We start from the raw sequence: 18975 nt of genomic DNA on the forward strand, positions 1-18975 counted from the left end.
GATCAGGCCCTCTAGGGAATATTGCAACAGGACAGCTGAGATTCCAGACTGGATGACTGCAGTGCCCTCTGCCTGGGGCTTCAGCTGAAGACTGCTTGAAAGCTTCAGCTAGCGCAAAATGCAGCTGCGGGTGTACTCAGGGATGTACACCTAACCCCTCTGCGGCGTAAATCGGAGTAATTTCTGGATACAGTTTAAGGTGAGAGATTTTAATCTATACATTCCTCTAGGATTTGACCCCTGTCCTTATATTATGTTTAAATATGTATTGTAATCCTTGTTACCTGAGAGGCCAGCCAAAAATTCAGGATCTTGCACGTTGTTCCAGTTAGCAGGAGAAATTGGTGCCGAGTCTGGTGTTACTTTGATGCAATCCTGTGTATTTATGAAGAAGGTACGAAGTCCTGTTTCCCTGCACCCAGCAAGAATCAATCAGCAGGAGCTGGTTTCTTTGCTCGCAGGTCCAGGCCCCTGTTAGCCAGCACTCAGCCCCAAAAGCTCTCTAGACTTTTTGAAGTGCCATGCTCCCATGGCTTGTTATGACAGTACCTGGTGTTTCCTTGTTGCCTTCTCTCTCAGCTTCTGTCCGCTGTTTCTCTCATAGACACACACACCTTCACAAAACAATAGCTAACACATCCCCTCTGTCCATATGTGCCTTTTGCTTTCAGCGGTGTCATATGCCCGTGTTTGGGGTGGAGGCTGCTATTGTTTCAACTACCTAGTTACCTGACTTCTTACAACTATCTTAAATGCAGGGCGGTGGTTACCTTCCCCCCCACACACACACACAATTTCAAAGAGGTTTAAGCTGTCCCAACCCATAACATTATAGTAGTGTCTAGAAGCCCCAGCCAAAATCAGGGACCCATCATCACACGCACTGAACCCCTGGGAAAGCCAGGAGGAGAAACCAGGTACAGCTAGTCAGAAAACAGTAAGTATTGTTCAGGCAAATTTTTGAAATAAATCATTTTTTTTATTCCAAAAATTTCATGGATTTTTTTTAATTCAAAAAATTTCATGGATTTTTTCCCAACAACAACCCCTACAAAACAAAACTAATTTCTCCCCCCGCCTGCCCCCTCCAGTTTTTTGGTTGGTTTTGGTTTCTAAAAATTAAACATTTTTTAGTAGTTGACATTTTAGGTATTTATATTGTTTGTTTTAGAAAACTGAGAACTTTGTTGTTGAAGAAGTGGAAAAATTCAGACAGATACAAAAACTTCCTGTCAATTTTTTTCTTATAAAAGAGGTAGAAAATCTCTTTCAAACAGAAAAATGTAGACACCTGCTCAAACCATGAGGCAACATAGCCACATGAGAAGGTATTTTATTTTGTGGGTACCGAAGATCACCATCTCATTTCACATAAGTCACCAAGGAGCCATCAAATGGTGACAACCTCCAACCGTAGCCAGAGACTACAAGAAGTACTTGGTTCTTCACAGCCCACTGCCTAACCAAACCAGTCTGATTTCCTTAAAATGGCTTTTAAAACTAGAGGGGCATGTCCTACATTTGTTCCATGCCTGGTATTTGAGTTCTGTGCCATTGTCCACTCTATGGCCATTCTAAAGGTCATAGCTGGGGATTAAGAAGCCAGGTATAAACCAGCCAGCTTCCGCCTCACTCCAAAGTGTTTACTACGGAGGATGTTTTAAGCAGTTCTATAATCTGAGACACAGCCCTTTGCTGGCAGACGTATCCTGGAGGCAGCGGCATAATTAAAATCTTGTTATAACAATAGCTGAACATATGTATTATTCATGCAACAAACCACAGCTGTGAGTGTTGCATTCGCTAGTGGCCCCACAGGTACCAGCTACCATTATTAATGAGACAGCTGGGAAGAAGAGAATCTGTTTTAAGGGCCTGTAGCAACCTGCATGGAACTTGGAGGGAAGAGCACAGGCTGCGGGAAGGAAGTGTTTGGAGGAGGCACGAGGAAGTCAGTCTGTGTGCACATGGCTGGAATGCCGGCTGCAGGTACAGCCCTTCTGTCAATAGCTTTCTCACTAAAGAGCCAGTTTGAGACACATGGAGTCCTCCCATGTTATTACCCAGCACGTGGGGCATGAAACCAGGCCTAAGGGACCTCCACAGAATGCCCCAGCAGAAGGGGAGTTGCCAGGCTGAGGGTGGAGCGGAAGCGCTGAGGCAGCTTGGGGGTGTGGCTGGGGCAGACCTGCACCTGGCTATTCTGCACCCCTGCAAAGCCCCCTAGGAGCCACTGAAACAAGGTACAGGGTAGTCCCTGCAGAGGGGAGGCCTTAGCCGTCTTCCCTCTATTCCAGCACCAGCACAGGGAGAAACCTGGGGCCTGGCTACTTCCTACACCCTTAGCAGGGACAGGAAACCACCCGGAGTAGTTGACTGCACAGGCTGAATAAGAGTAAACAGCTTGTGGCCCAGCCCGGTGCTGCTGCACCCCATCACACACCTCGATACCCCTCCCCATGCCTCCAACCCCGCTGGAGCTCCCCCTCCCCCATTTCCTCTGTAGCCTTCCTTGCACCCCTTCATCTTTCTTCCCTCTTGCTCTATACTGCTCTTACCCTCCCTCCTCTCCTCCCTCCAGGGTCACCCTGTGCTGCTGCCTTTTAAACAGCTTGGCACTGGGACCTCAGAAGGGACTCGGCCAACCTTCCCCTTCCCGCTTTAGTGGGAACCTATTGCTTGAATCCAAATGAGTCGGGAAGGGAGGACAGACGGAGAGAGGGATTCAGGGGCTCTGGAACATCAGTTCTCTTAGTGATAACAGGACCTAATGCACATTGACAGGTGTAGACATAGCTCAGATCAATGATGATGGAGAAATGACTGAGAGCTAGGCTGGGAAGTTGTTCATTCATACAGGCTGATTTGGAATAATACATGGATGACGATTATGATTTATTAATATTATACTTTGCCCTCTTATGGCAGATTTAATCTGAGGAATCATAACAGCTTAGCAACCGTTAAGACTCACAGCGACTTGGCAAGGTAAGCCAGTGTGATGATCTATACTTTATTGATGCAGGAACCAAGGATCCAAGAATGTAAGTGAGTTGGGAGCCTAGAATTTAAGCGACTGGTCCAAAGTCACACAATAGGTTAGTGACAGAGTTGGGAACAGGATCCAGGCGTCCTGACTCAGCACAAGGCGGCACAAGACTTTTCAGGTACGCAGCACAGACAGGTATCTTGAGAAAGAAACCAAACAGAGGGTGTCAACTTGAGTTCATTGTTCTTTTCCACGTCCAGGGCAGGATCAGGAAGGGGAGCATGGGATGGGCTTAAGAACTGAGGAGGAGAAAGAGGCCAGGTAGGTTGAGGGACAAACATTCATGGAGACAGTGGCAGCAAAAGGGAAAGCTAAACTATCACTAAAAATGCTGCCAGGGCCAATATACTGTGGTAAACTGGATCTTACCCTCTGGATCTTCTTTCCTCCTTGATCAATAACCTTTGACAAGTTTGCAACCACAATCCTCTGGGGGAGTGAAGTGCTCAACGCAGCAGGAGCTGGGGTAAGCGGTTTGTGACACTGGTAACTGTTTAGTGCCTTTGCTTCTAGAGAAAGGCTTTGCATTGCATCTGGAGGCAGAGGAATCTCTCCTGTGACCGTGGGGTGAGGAACTGCATGAAACTAGCAGCAGAAGATATTGGGGGGAGGGGTCAACACCTACAAAATATTGATGCTGTGCATCTGGTGGGACTATACAGCGGGACTCCTGCATTCACATGGCACCTGATTCAAAGCCTACAGACGTCAGTGGGCTTTGGGTTGTGCAGGGATGGGGAAGGGCAAGAAGGAAATGACCTTTTCACAGCTAGTTTCTAAGATAAATTCTTCGGCCCCTTGTGAAGGAACAAGGTGTTGTGTCCTTAAATCCTTGGCTTCTTAAATCAAAGCCTTGAGGCTCAATAGTTAGGACATACCTGGGAGCTTTGCTGATCATGCCTGCCCTGCCTGGGTAACCATCCAGGACAAACTAAACTCCCAGCCTTCTGTCCCAGCATGCAATGGGCTCAGTGTAAAATTTTGGCTAGAATTTAGATAGGGGACAGACTCCCTTCTGCTTGTTCCAAAGTCCTCCTGCTTTCCCCAGGGTGTGGAGAAAACTATCTGATCTCTCTTGAAGTGGAAGTGGAGGTGCTAATGTTCACACCCCCATCCTCCTCTCCTCACGACTCCTACACTAAAGCATCAATCTAAGCAGGTGAAGAAACAGAGTCAGAGGCCAGCCCAGTGATGCGCCGAACACGGTGTGAGAAAACGTTTTTACTGCTAATAAAGAGGCCAGACACCAGAACACTCCTCTAGAGCAGATGGGAGTTTGCACTGGTATATTTCAGCAAGGTCAAATGTGCTATGAATTAGCAAGGTCTCAGAGATAAGACACATCAATTATTGAAGAGTACAAAACCTCCAGCATCAGCAAGAGTTGCAAAATCACTGGGCTGGTGCTTACAGGGACAGATCTTTGCAGTAGGTGGAGTGCATTACAGGCTCAGCTATCCAGGCAGATGGTAGGTGACAAATTCAGGTTGCTGAGGAGTGCCAGCAATTTGATCACCAGGGACCAAGATACAAAAAAAATCACTTAGACAAAGTGTGGCAGGGCACTGCTAGGAAAGTCCTTAATCAGCTCCTGCCACCCTAGCCCCAATCAGGGGGAATGGATTGGGGCTGGGTAAATAGCCAGTGCTTGGAACTGCCCGCACCTGCCAGCCTCATAACAGGAGCAAGAAGGCTGGGAGGAAGTGGAAGAAGGGGGGTGGAGACCAGGAGGGGAAGGTCAGGCTCAGATGGGGGAAGGAGCCTATAGTCTGTTGCTGGACAGGCCGGTGTGAGGCCAAGCCATGTAAACAGTGGGAAACTGGTGGTGGGAAACGGATACAAAATAAAGAGCACAAGTGTTGCACCAGCTTGGAGCATCCCTGAGTCTTTAAGGAGTGGGGCTAAGGAGCCGAATCCTACGGGGCGCGGCGTGCACCCCGTTACACAAAGGTTTAACCTGGCTACGTGACCAGTAGTCGATGCGTTCCTATCTGTTTGGGATTACAGAAAGGCCCCTAGAACTCTGCAGCACTACAGGGCTGTTGCCAGTCCAGATGCAAGCCGAAGAGAATTCTGCAGCCACAAAAAAGCGTCTCTGCCTGTGAGTCCCTAATCTGGGGGATTTGCTACAGTCTGCAGGATCCCTAAACAGCCATAATAATGCAATCCACACTGCAGATCCAGGGTGTTAGACAGACACTGCCAAACTCCGCTCAAAAGGTCTTTTACAAATTGCGGTGTTAGCTGCAAGCAGCAGCCACATTTGCCTTTGGCTGATTTGACAGTGAACCTCCGTTTGGACCCCATATTATCAAGTCTCCATTCAGCAGCATTAGCACAGCAGCTCCACAAGAGAGATCACTCAGCTGACGGCAGTTCAGTCTGGCCGAGTGAATCAGAATGAAAAGACACTTGCCAAGGCATCCTGAATGGCAGAGATTCTCATAGTAGGCTCAAGGAAGAGTGATGAGCATCGGGAACATTTGCCAAGTGCCTGCAATGCCCCTGTAAAATGGGAATGCAATAAGCTCAGTTGCCATCTTTTGCAGACTCAGCGTCCTGTAAGAGTTGGTTCCTTGGCCTCAAGAAGATTGAGAATCGCTGGTGCATGGGAAGGGCTCTGCCTCTGATAGGGTTGCCAACTCTGTTTGGATCTATTCTGGGAGGTTTCATCCCCTGACGTAATAGCATTAGTGACTGACCTACTGTCGTCTAAAACTCTTTCACGACAGAGCCATCATTTTGCCGTTGGTGGAAATAAGGAGCATCGTGTGAATCATACTTTCACATTTTAAGCATGTTGCATAAATAAACAATATTGCAAAATCTCCAGTTGTACGGTAATGTGAATCTTATTTTTAAATCGCGAGATCGGGTTAAGTTACTTAGCTTGTTAATGCATGTGTAAATGTTTGTGTGTAGGCGTGCATGGGTGCGTTAGTTTATTCCATTGTTTTAAAATACAGAAAACAATATAGCATGGCATTAGAAAATGACAGATACAGCAAAACCTCATTGATTAGACTTATGGAACGGAAAATGCTCGATGACACAAAATGTGTTCTGCTGTAAATTCATCGACTTTGCGAAGGCAGTTTTTATAGTCGGGGGGGGGGGTCTTTTCACCAGTCGTCATTGTAACAACAGTAGTACAAGGTACATTTGGAGCTGCTGTGTTTTGAAGAGCCCTCACCATCATCCATTTCTGTTCTCTTTGTTTGAAAGCGCGAGGCAGTTGCAGTGAGCGTAGACTAAAGAGACAACGCGAACGTGCCCGCATGCATGTGTAGATCAGTGACGGTGCACAGACTTTACGTCATGACATAAAACGACGCACAAGGTAAAGAAATACAAGCACAATGAAACTGCTGGGCAGGCAAATGCACATTACCATGGCATTTTAAACACTGGCTGGGCTACTGTATAAATCGGATTCAGCGTTCAACATTCACTTCCAGAATGCCCCATGATTTATCTCCTGGATTGCTCTCCGCCGTCTCCTGGAGATTTATATGTAATCCCAAGAGACTCAAGGGCAATCCTGGAGGGTTGCCAACCCTACTTCTGAAAGGGATTGAAAATGACCCCATAGGAAATAATGGGGTGTTTCAGACCCAGCGGTAAATCCCCGGGGAGGGGGAGAGAGGCAAATGCATGAGATGCGATTGCTGAGTGCTGCCTTTGGAAGTCCGAGGGCAGAGACGTGCTAAGCACACGCACAGATAAACGGCCCAGTCCGTACTCAGGTTAAATCAGGAGTGACTCCTCTGAAGCTAATGGAGCTGCGCCAGGGTAAAACTGATGGGAGCGGTGACTTGAGGCCTGGACAGTGGGCCTGATTCTGATCTCATGTAGACTGCTGTGAATCAAGAGCAGCTTCCCAGAAGTCAGTGGAGTTACACTAGTGTGGAACCAGTGGGGGAGAGAGGAGAATCGGGTCCCAGGGGTAACTGCACTGACATCATCGGCGTAAAACCAGTCTAAGGGAGATCAGAATCAGGCCAGTATCTTGGGCACCAGGGCAAGCTAACCTAGTCCTACCTGCCTATCTAGGCTGCAGGCATTTGGACCAGGAGCTGTGTGCAGCTGTTCGAACAAACTCTGTCTGTGCAATGGAGAGCGTAGCTGCAAAGTGACATGGTGGGTGGGGTCAGGTTCTCAGCCTGAGAAGAGTGTCTCTAGATCGCTATCAGGGAGATTTTTTACTACTGAGGCAGAATGGGGGGCTTAAGTCAAATCTCTTTATTGTGCAAGAATTGCAGCCTCTTTGAACTGCCCATGCGAATGAATGCTTATTGGTCCGAGGCCAAAATCCATCCAGGAAAAGGGTATCAGTGAAGCAGAGGTGGATTAAGGTTTCCTGGGGCCCGGGGCCCGAGCAAGTGGGGGGCCCCTCCCCACCCCTTCTGCCTATGGCCTGCCCCTATTCTGCCCATGGCCCTGCCCACAGCCCCACCTCTTCCTGCCCCTGTTCCACCCAGAGTCCCCCACTCCCCCCCATTCTGCCTCTCCACTACAACCCCCCGCTCTGTACCTGCACCAGGGCCCTGGAGCGCAGCAGGGAGTGAGAGCTCCTCCAGTCCCAGGGCTGCAACGGGAGTCCGAGTGCTGGGTCTTCCATCGCCACCCCCTGCACTTCTGTGAGGGACCAGGTCAGGGCACTGGGGCTTCTCCCGCCCCGCTAGGCACTTCGGCCGGAGAGCAGCATTGGGCATGGGAGCTAGGCTTCCCCTGCCGCCAGGGCCGGCTCCAGGCACCAGCCGACCAAGCAGGTGCTTGGGGCGGCACCTGGAGGGGGGCGGCGCTCCGGCCGGCCGGGGAGAGCGGGGCCGCAGCCGGGCTCACCGCCCTCCCCCGGCACTCCGGCCGGCCGGGGAGAGCGGGGCCGCGGCCGGGCTCGCCGCCCTCCCCCTGGCACTCCGGCCGCCGGGGAGCGCGGGACCGCGGCCGGGCTCGGTGCCCTCCCCTGCTGCGCTCCCCGCCGGGGGGCCGGGGGCGGCGGGAGGCTTTTTTGCCTGGGGCGGCAAAAAAGCCAGAGCCGGACCTGCCTGCCACCCTGTGCCTAGGGGCTTCTGCCAGGGACAGGGTTGGGGGCTGCTGGGCGGTGGGCTTCCCCCACCCGGTGCTGCTGCTGTGGATCGGGGTCCAGTGCGGGGGCTTTCCCTGTCCTGCCCGCCCGGTGGCAGGGGCTCTGGGCTTCCGCAGCTGGGTGGCAGATTTTTTCTGGGGGCCCTGCAGGTGGCGTGGGCCCCTGGGCTTGGGCCCCGTGGGCCCAGTTGCTAATCCGCCACTGCAGTGAAGGATCAGGCTGTGGCCTGTTTAGTTCATATTTATTTTATTAAGGATTGATGGGTCAGACAAGGCTATTGGAATAGATTCTGATTCGCTGGTATCAGTCCTGGGTCTGCTTCTAGCTACACTGATGTATGAATCCAGAATGACTCCATTAACTTCACTCCAGCTACTCCAGATTTACACTGCTGTATCCCAGAGCAAAATTTAGCTCTTAGTATGATAATATCCATGGCTTTGTGTATGTATGTGACCTGGGGATAAAATCCAGCCCAGGTGTGAGCAAGTATGTTTCCTGTGATATCAGTGGACCTGTAGATTCATTGATTCCAAGACCAGAAGGGACCATTGTGTTCATCTAGTCTGACCTCCTGCATAACCCAGGCCAGAGAACATCCCCAAAATAATTCCCAGAGCAGAAATTTTAGAAGAACACCCAATCTTGGTAAATTGTTTCAATCATAGAACTGGAAGGGACCTTGAAAGGTCATTGAGTCCAGTCTCCTGCCTTTACAGCAGGACCAAGTACCATCCCTGAGACAGATCTTTGTCCCAGATCCCTAAATGGCCCCCTCAAGGATTGAACTCACAACCCTGGGTTTAGCAGGCCAATGCTCAAACCACTGAACTATCCCTCCCCACCCCACCCCAATGGTTAATTAGTTTCAGATTTCCAGTCTGAATTTGTCTAGCTTCAACTTCCAGCCATTGGATCATGTTATACCTTTCTCTGCTAGATCAAAGAGCCCATTATTAAATATTTGTTCTCCATGTAGGTAGTTATAGCCTGTAATCAAGTCATCCCTTAACCTTCTCTTTGTTATACTAAATAGATGGAGCTCCTTGAGTCTACCACTATAAGGCAGGTTTTGTAACCCTTTAATCATTCTCATGGCTCTTCTTGGACCCCTCTCCAATTTATCAACATCCTTCTTGAATTGTGGGCACCAGAACTGGACACAGGATTCCAGCAACAGTCACACCAGTACCAAACACAGAGATAAAATAACCTCTCTGCTCCTACATGAGATTCCTATTTATGCATCCAAGGATCACATTAGCCCATTTGGCTACAGTGTCGCACTGGGAGTTCACGTTCAGATGATTATCCATCAGTATTCCCAAATTTTTTTAGTCACTGCTTCCCAGGACAGAGTCCCCCATCCTGTAAGTATGGCCGACATCCTTTGTTCCTAGATGGGTACGTTTACATTTAGCCGTATTAAGACACATATTTGCTTGCACCTAGATTACTGAGCAATCCAAATGGCTCTTAGTGACCTGTCTTCTTCATTATTTACCACTTTTCCCAATTTTTGTGTCTTCTGCAAACTTGATAAGTGAAGATTTTGTGTTTTCTTCCAGGTCACTGATAAAATGGTTAAATAGCGTAGGAGCAAGAACAGATCCCTACAAGGCCACACTAGAAACATAGCCACTCGATGATGATTCCCCACCTACAGTTACATTTTGAGACCTATCATTTAGTCAGTTTTTAATCCACCTCATGTTTGTCATGTTAATTTTGTTTTGTTCTAGTTTTTTCTAGTTGCCGCACCAAGTCAATCACTTTCCAGACGTTTACATTTATTACATCGACACTATTACCTTTATCAACCAAATGTGTAATCTCATGAAAAAAAAATCAAGTTAGCTTCACAGGATTTATTTTCCACAAACCCATGTTGATTGGCATTCGTTATATTACCCTCCTTTAATTCTTTATTAATCAAGCCCCATATCAGCCACCCATTATCTTGCTCGGGATTGATATCAGACTGACAGACCTACAATTACTCGGCTCATCCCATTTTCCCTTTTAAAGTATTGTCACAACGTTAGCTTTCTTCCCGTCTCTTGGAACTTCCCAGTGTTCCAAGACTTGAAACCGTCCAGCAAGCATCTCAGCCAGCTCTTTTAAAACTCTTGAGTGCAAGTATCAGAGGGGTAGCCGTGTTAGTCTGAATCTGTAAAAAGCAACAGAGAGTCCCGTGGCACCTTTAAGACTAACAGAAGTATTGGGAGCATAAGCTTTCGTGGGTAAGAACCTCACTTCTTCAGATGCAAGTGAAGAAGTGAGGTTCTTACCCACGAAAGCTTATGCTCCCAATACTTCTGTTAGTCTTAAAGGTGCCACAGGACCCTCTGTTGCTTTCTTGAGTGCAAGTTATCTGGACTTGCTGATTTAAAAATTTCTAATTTCAGTAGCTGGTGTTTAACATCCTTCTGAGATACTAGTAGAAGGAAAGAGTTATCATCATCATCTGATGAGACTACATCATCTATTTTTTTCTCTAATACAGAACAGCAATATTCATTGAACACTTCTTCCTTTTTTGCATTATTATTGATGTTTCTACCATTTCCATCTAGTAATGGACCAATAACAGTATCAGGATTCTTTTTGATCCTAATATACTTAGAAAACTCCTTATTGTCCTTAAATCCTCTACTTGCTTGCATCAGCTGTGAGTGGGGCCTGCGGTCTCTTTATAGGGTTAGATAGTTTATGTTATCACTAAGTAACTTTCATCCTGACACCTTGAGTGGCAGGTATGGAACCAGAACAGCTACAAGATGGGTAGCAGCTGTCTTCTATCATGGTCCTAAAGCAGCCTCTGCTAGAATTAATTCTCCATAACCCAGTGAATCAATATACTCTGCTGATGTTGCCCTCTAGGCTGGTGATTTCTGTGATGCAAGGGAGAGCAAAAGCCTCCCTGTGTGACCTTAGACAAGTCATTGATTCTCTCTGGGCCTCAGTTCTCCACCTCTAAAATGGGGATAATAATGCTTCTTTTCTTCCACCCTTTGTCTATCTTATTATCTACTTAGATTGTAAACTGTTTGGGTCAAGCCCTGTCACTTGTTATGTGTTTGTACAGTGTCTAGCACAATGGCGTCCTGTCCTTGATTAGTGCCTTATGGCATTATTGCAATGCAAATTCATAAGCATTTAAGGCCAGAAAGGATCATTAGATCATCTAGCCTGACCTCCTGGGCATCCCAGCTTCATAAATTTCACCCACTTACCCCTGTATTAAGCCCAGTCACTTGTGTTTGGCTAAAGCATCTGGATCTGAAGACAGCAAGAGAGAGAATCCACCACTTTCCTTGGGAGCATGTTCCAATGGTTAATCGCCCTCAGTGGTAACAATTTGTGCCTTTCCAATTTCAATTTGTCTGGCTCCAGCGTTCCAGGCACTGGTTTTTGTTTTGACTTTCTCCACTAGATTAAAGAGCCCTATAGCACCCAGTATTTTCTCCCTCTGAAGGTACTTATACGCTGTAATCCGTAATAACAGCCATGTAACATCGGTCCACTGGGAACTGTAGACAGTGCAGTTGACAAAGGCCATCAGTTGTCAGAAGGAAACTGACTTGACTGGATTTATCTTTGAGGTGAAGAGCTCCACCTTCCACTCCAAATCAGTTCCCCCCCAGGGAGAATATGAGATTGCTATTGATTATTACTTTGTGCAGGTTAGCCATGTCCAGGAGTGTAACAAGCAACTCAAAATATGCCACTTCAGATGAGCGAGGTCTGGAAGTGTCCTTCACAAACTCTTTGCAGCAAAACAAGGCAAACTCCATTATTCTCCAGTGGTGCTTGCTCACTGCTGCAGAGCCTGGGTTGCTATCAGCCCTGTGCCATTCAGATTTCTTCAGTGTCCAGATGAGACATGAAATGTCTGGTGCATCAGGCAGATCCCCCGCAGGCTTGTGTTTAATGAAATATTCAGCTAATTTGAAAGGTTACAGGGGAAGGTTATGAGGACTCTTATAGACGGAGCTATTTCTATTCAAACAGGGAATGTCAAGATAAACATTATGGGCCAGATTCCAATGTCAGCTACCCCAGGGTAAATCCAGAGTAACTGAGCTGGGTTCTTGGGAGTTACTCCTGATTTGCACGGCCGCAAGAAGGGGAGAAAATCAGGGCTAAATGAGGAGGGGGAGTAGGAAGAGAAGCCAATAGACGAATGAAGTTAAAGCAGGCCCCTGCCGCACCTTGGTGTCTAGCAGTGGTAACTCTCCTAAAGTGGTGGAGTCAGCCCAGTTTTACACTGGTAGGGTGACCAGACGTCCCGATTTTATAGGGACAGTCCTGATTTTTGGGTCTTTTTCTTATATAGGCTCCTATTACCCCCGCCCCGATTTTTCACACTTGCTGTCTGGTCACCCTGTGCACTGGGGTAAGCGAGAGGAGACGCAGGCCCAGTTCCTTGCTCGGCTCTCACTCTGCAGCCCCTGCGGATGCCAGATTGGTGCAAGTTACACTCCCCGGCCCCTGGCACCCAGTGTAAGTGATCACAGCACCGGGGGGGGGGGGTTTACACCCCAGCTACACCTCTGCTGGGTTTGGCCCAGCGCCCCCAGGAGCCTGAGCTCCTCCTGCCCCCTGCTGAGGACTCGGACCCCGGTCCCTTTCCGCAGCGCCTCTGGACCCCGGCACAGTGCGGGGCCCGGCTCCCCCCGCTCGCGGCCGCCGTGCCTTGCCCGGCAGCGCCCCCTGGCGGCCCGTGGGCGGCGGCCCTGGCCCGGGGCCCGGCAAGAGGAGCCAGGCCCGGCCCCGCTGTCAGTCGGCGGCGAGCGAGCGGCCGCAGCAGCAGCGGCCATGTCCTTCTGCGCCTTCTTCGGCGGGGAGGCGTTCCGGGGCCACTTCGAGCCCGGTAGGGAGCGCGGCGCCGGCCGGGGGCTGCCCAGAGGGGCCGGCCGGAGCCCCCCGTCCGTAGGGGCGGCTGTCGTGCGTAGGGGCCGGGCTCCCCCTGTTCATAGGGGTGGCCATTGCCCAGAGGGGCCGGGCTCCCTCTCTCCATAGGGGCTGGGCTCCCCCTGTCCATAAGGGTGGCCATTGCCCAGAGGGGCCGGGCTCTCTCTCTCCATAGGGGCTGGGCTCCCCCAGTCCATGGGGTGGCCAGGTTCCTGTCCATAGGGGTGGCCGGGCTCCCCCTGTCCATAGGGGTGGCCATTGCCCATAGGGGTCGGGTTCCTGTCCATAGGGGTGGCCGGGCTCCCCCTGTCCATAGGGGTGGCCATTGCCCATAGGGGTCGGGTTCCTGTCCATAGGGGTGGCTGGGATCCCCCTGTCCATAGGGGTGGCTGGCTCCCCCAGTCCATGGGGTGGCCAGGTTCCTGTCCATAGGGGTGGCCGGGCTCCCCCTGTCCATAGGGGTGGCCATTGCCCATAGGGGTCGGGTTCCTGTCCATAGGGGTGGCTGGGATCCCCCTGTCCATAGGGGTGGCTGGCTCCCCCAGTCCATGGGGTGGCCAGGTTCCTGTCCATAGGGGTGGCCGGGCTCCCCCTGTCCATAGGGGTGGCCATTGCCCATAGGGGTCGGGTTCCTGTCCATAGGGGTGGCTGGGCTCCCCCTGTCCATAGGGGTGGCTGGGCTCCCCCTGTCCATAGGGGTGGCCAGGTTCCTGTCCATAGGGGTGGCCGGGCTCCCTCTGTCCATAGGGGTGGCCATTGCCCATAGGGGTCGGGCTCCTGTCCATAGGGGTGGCTGGGATCCCCCTGTCCATAGGTGTGGCCATTGGCCATTGCCCTAACCCTTTGCCAGCCCCCTCCTGCTAACACAGGGGCCCTGATCAGCTCAGCTGTGGGGCCTGGGTATGAGCTCCCCCAATCCCCGGGTGGCCGCACAGAACCCCAGACCCTCTCTGCAGGGCGCTGCACCCCCAGTGTCTTCCCGTCTCCTGGCGCAGGGTCACTCTGAACCGGATCCTCCCTGGATGCCAGCCAGGCCCCACGAGTCACATGACTCCCCAGGAGGGGCACAGGTGCGTGCAGAGCCCCCTGGCACCCAGGCCAGTGCGTGGGAGTGGCAGGTAGCTCAGACTGCGCAGAGCCCGGCTGGATTGGGCAATAGAATGAGCTGGGCCCCGTCTTGCTGGAGAAACCGCGCCGGGGCTGGGGTCAGCAGGAGGTGGGTGTGGACCAGGGCTTAGCATGGGCTTCTGTTCTGAGCTGTGCTTGGGCCAAAGGTGCGTAAGGAACAGGCCAGTGTGTGTGTGACAGAGAGGACTCAGAACTGTGTCATAGGCCCTGTACTGCTTGTAGCTAAATGGGATTCTCTTTAGTTCATGTGACAGGGGCATGCGATTTTGAAGCAGAATGCTCCGAGATTTCATCCCTTGCCACCGCCATGAAATCCTGAGTCATATCTTGGCCACTGGAAAGTGCAGCAGGTGGTGGTAGGTTTGGCTAAGCTGTGTAGGTGACCTGTTGGTGTATCCTGGCCTGAGTCCATGTTTAGCAGGGCTGTATTGTAAACCATCCTTTGAGATGATCTTCTCTGACCTTGCGCGCTGTCTGGGCAGCAGGATCCAGGCGTTACAGGTGCAGCACACACGTGATTGAATTTGCACGGTTAGTGCCACCCGAAGTTAACCCGTCATTTCTCCTGTCCCCCTCCCCAGGCATTTACGTCTGCTCCAAATGCGGTTATGAGCTGTTCTCCAGCAGAGCAAAATACCAGCATTCGTCTCCGTGGCCGGCCTTCACTGAAACCATTCACGCCGACAGCGTGGCCAAGTACGAAGAGCGACCGGGCGCCTTGAAGGTGCTGACGAAAACCTCGTAGAGAGTAAAGCAGAAGCTTGCCAGCTCTCCCTGACTTGTCTCTGTTAAAGGGGCCGTGCCTGTGCCTGCTGCTCGCTGTCTGAATAGCAGCACAAAGGGAGCGCCCGTGGGTTGGCCCCGGTTCATTCGTTTTCCTCCCTTGCATCTTCTAGGTGTCCTGCGGCAAATGTGGTAATGGGCTGGGCCACGAGTTCCTCAACGACGGGCTGAAGAGGGGGCAGTCTCGCTTCTGAATATTCAGTAGCTCGCTGAAATTCATCTCTGCAGGTGAGGGCTGTACCCGGACAGTCCCTCTGGCTGGGGTCTGCCTGGTTTGGTTAGAGACTCCAGTGGTTTCCAGGGTTTGAGCGAGAGCATGTTTAATAAGAATGCATTTGTCTAGCATCCACGTTTGGTGTCTCCATCTCCAAGAACCAGTGTTAAGGCTGCCCCCCTCCCCATTCCCAAACACAGCTGGGGCATTGAGAGTACTCCTGGGAGCATTCTTGATCGGGCCTGCCTCCTGGCAAGGAGTGAGGTGCCTTCATTTGTTTCCCTCTTTCTTCCACCTCTGTTAGCGAGACAGCCACTGTCCAGGATCATGGCCGTTGTGGCAGAAAGCGCCCAGGGGGCCTCAGGCTGACCCGATTAACAAATACCAGGAAATGTTCTTCCCTGGGGCCCTCTCTGGTTAGGTCAATGGGAACAGGAGTAGGCACCAAGCTAACAAAGTGATGAGCTGGAGCTGCGTTGGTAAACTCTCCTGGGTGTGGTCCCACTGATCTCGTTCTCTGTGAGATTTGCGTTGATGAGCTGTGTTGTGCTTCACGTTCAGTTAGAGGGTGGCTGGTTTTTATTAGGTCATTGGCAGGGCCGCCCAGAGGGGGGAGCAAGTGGGGCAATTTGCCCCAGGCCCCGCAGGGGCCCCGAGAGCCCTGGCCCGGTGGCCGTCCGGGGCTTCGGCGGCATTTCGGCGGCGGGTCCTTCAGTGCTGCCAAAGACGTGGAGCAACTGAAGGGCCCCCCGCCGCCGAAATGCCGCCGAAGACCTGGACCGCCGCCGGGTGAGTAGAAGTGCCGCAGCCAGGGCCGGAATCGGGCCCTGCGCCCCTAAGAGGGCCCCGCAATGTCCCGAAGGAGCTGCCGCCAAAGTCCCACCACTGTCCCTCCGCCGAAGTGCCGCCGAAGGCGCCGGCAGCTGCCGCCGAAGTCCCGGCATTGTCGGCGGCGGCAGCTCAATCGTTGCCGCTGTCTTCGGCGGCATTTCGGCGGCGGGACCGTCCTCTGTGGCAGCGATTGAGCTGCCGCCGAAGACAGCGGTGGGACTTTGGCGGCAGCTCCTTCGAATCGGGCCCCGCGGTGCCTAAAGCCGGCCCTGGCTGCAGCTCCCCCGCTTTGCCCTAGGCCTCCTGAATCCTCTGGGCGGCCCTGGTCATTGGGGACGGGCTCAGATAAACTGAGAAGCAACCCCGAGTCCTAAACAAACCTTCCAGGCCTTTAGATTTTAAATCAGTGCTCCTCTGAACTTCCTGGGCCAGAAGCAGAGAGTGTTGGAGAAGTCCCTTCCAGCGAGCTTTCCAGTCCAGTGCTGCGGATCCCAGAGGGGTTTGGAGAAGCAACCAAACAGTTTGAGATTAATCCTTGTAAAGGAAGGACAGGGAAACGGGAGTCCACGTGAACGGGGCTGGGAGAGTTAGCTAGTGCAAGTTGGCAGAAAAAGGCAAGGACACGTGATGTGGGTTTTAAACTGGGCTGTAGCTTTATTAGTCAAGTTACATCCAAAGTTCCCATCGGGGGACAACCCAGCGTGGTCACTTGCACCCCATTGATCCTTTGCCAATTCTTGGGGTCCCCCACCACAGGGGGAGCCAACCATCACAGTAGGAGGGTCTGAGGGCACCTCGACTTGCCCGCTAGCATCCCTTCCCTTTTTGGGGGTTGAGCAAGAGGGGACCTTGACCAGCACCTCCGTCAAGCGCATTGGAGAGGCAGTCCCCCCGCGGTAGTGCCCCGTCCCCTGATTCACATTTTCCCCCAGAGGGTTAGACACACTGCCTCCATCCACCTTTCTGGATCTGGAGCCTAAATCAGCAAGTTCCTGCGCTGGGCACCTGCCAACAGTTGCGACAACTAAACGACTCTCAGATAGGTCCAGCTGTGCCCTCTGGGAGGGGGGAGAATCCCAGCCCCCCGGTTGCCCCAACCCCTAAGTTTCGCTACGAGGAAGGTGAAAAAACAGAACCAGCCTCAGCCAAGCTGGTGGTCTGGGGAAAAATTCCTTCCCAGCCCCGAAGTGGAGACAGCACAAGCCACTAAGACCTAGATAAGCGGGGCAGGGTGGGTTGGCTGCTGGAAACCAGCAATCAGGAAGTAGCCCTGTGCACAGGGCTCCTATCATGGCTCCAAATCCTGCGAGACCTCAAACCTACCCTGGAAGTGCAGTGTGGGCTGGAAATCTCACGAGCCCCGTCCTGTCCTTTTGCCCTCTCCCATCACGGGAGGCCCCAAAACTCACTCAGCTCAGGGCCTTCTTAGCTAGGTAATTCCTCCTGTCTCTCTGCCCCCTTCCAAAGTGTGTTAGAGACGTTAACAATGAAAGTTCTATAAAAGCCTTGGTAGAGAGGTAAAGATGCCCCCCATTTTACAGATGGGGAGACTGAGAACAAGAGGGCTTGATCCTGCTGCCAGGGGGGTTCTGAAGAGCAAGGATCAAGGTTCTGAGGGACTTGCCCAAGGGCAGAGAGGGTGCAAGAGCAGAGCCAGAATTAGAACCAAAAACTCGGCGCATCCAGCTCTGCCTGCTAGTCCCCAGACCACGAAACTTGTGAAATATTAACTGTGTTCATCAAAACTTCCGGTGTGTAATTAGCAGGGGATTCCAGCGGAGTGGTGTCGAAAGGCTGACTTCTTGATTTTGTTTCCCCCTCTCAGACAAAGCAGAGCAGGACCTTAAGAAGTAAGCGGGCTGCGCGACTCACTCGCTGCTTATAGTGGACTCCTACAAGCTACCCATTGTTTCCTGTGATAACGGTTTGGGATCAAGTGCCTGTGTGCTCTAAATGAGAATCTAGTGAAGCAAAGATCCTCCAGGCTTCTGCAGTACAACGCCTCCCGTCAGAGATCTGTGCTGGGTGCTGGTTTGTCGGCTGGGAACATGAGGTTGGGGGAGCAGAAGGGAAATGGGACACTGATCTCTGATTGCCTTTGCTCTGTCCGGTGGGTTATCTCTTCCCTAGAGCGAATGTGGCACAAGGTGACAACTTTTGCTTTGAACCATCTGGTTGCAAACTTGTACATAGTTAGGGCCCTACCAAATTCACGGTCCATTTTGGTCAATTTCACAATTATAGGATTTAAAAAATTGTAAATTTCATGATTTCAGATATTTAAATCTGAAATTTCATGGTGTTGTATCTGTAGGGATCCTGACCCAAAAGAGGGTTGGCGAGAGTTACAGGGTTATTGTAGGGAGAAGGTCATGGTATTGCCACCCTTACTTCTGCGCTGCTGCTGGTGACAGCGCTGCCTTCAGAGCTAGGTGGCTGGAGAGTGGCAACTGCTGGCTAAGAGCCCAGCTCTGAAGGCAGCAGCGCAGAAGTAAGGATGGCATGGTATGGTATTGCCACCCTGACTTCTGCGCTGCTGCCTTCAGAGCTGGGCACCTGGCCAGCAGCTGGCGCTCTCTGGCCACCCAGCTCTGACCACAGTGCAGAAGTCAGAGTGGCAATACCGTGACCCCCCTACAATAACCCTGCGCCCTCCGCCGCCCAAGTCCCCTTTTGGGTCGGGATCCCCAGTTTGCGAAACGCTGGTCTGCCCCATGAAATCTGTACAGTACAGGGTAAAAGTACACAAAAGACCAAATTTCACAGGGGAGACCAGATTTCACGGTCCGTGACTTGTCCCCTAAACATAGTGAATGGGTGGGAAGCAAATGCTGTAACTCCTTCTCATCCATCAGACCCTACCCCCAGCAATCCCATGTCCCAAAACAGCTCAGCCTCTGCCCAGTACCAGCTATTGAATTCCTTCTCTCCTGTCCATTATAAGTAGCGTGCATAATGGGTGAA

General features: G+C 51.6%; 1 protein-coding gene across 1 annotated transcript; it reads left to right on the forward strand.

Annotated features, from left to right (window-relative positions):
• The first annotated feature begins 12953 nt into the window (after positions 1 to 12953).
• MSRB1 (methionine sulfoxide reductase B1) lies at positions 12954 to 18406 on the forward strand. The gene is made up of 4 exons (XM_065412622.1): positions 12954 to 13014; positions 14765 to 14907; positions 15080 to 15194; positions 17837 to 18406. Exons 1-4 carry the CDS (start codon positions 12960 to 12962, stop codon positions 17863 to 17865), a joined length of 342 nt encoding a protein of 113 aa, XP_065268694.1. The 5' UTR covers positions 12954 to 12959; the 3' UTR covers positions 17866 to 18406.
• Positions 18407 to 18975: the final 569 nt, after the last annotated feature.

Source organism: Emys orbicularis, chromosome 10, assembly GCF_028017835.1.
Source record: "Emys orbicularis isolate rEmyOrb1 chromosome 10, rEmyOrb1.hap1, whole genome shotgun sequence".
NCBI classification, from domain to species: domain Eukaryota; kingdom Metazoa; phylum Chordata; order Testudines; family Emydidae; genus Emys; species Emys orbicularis.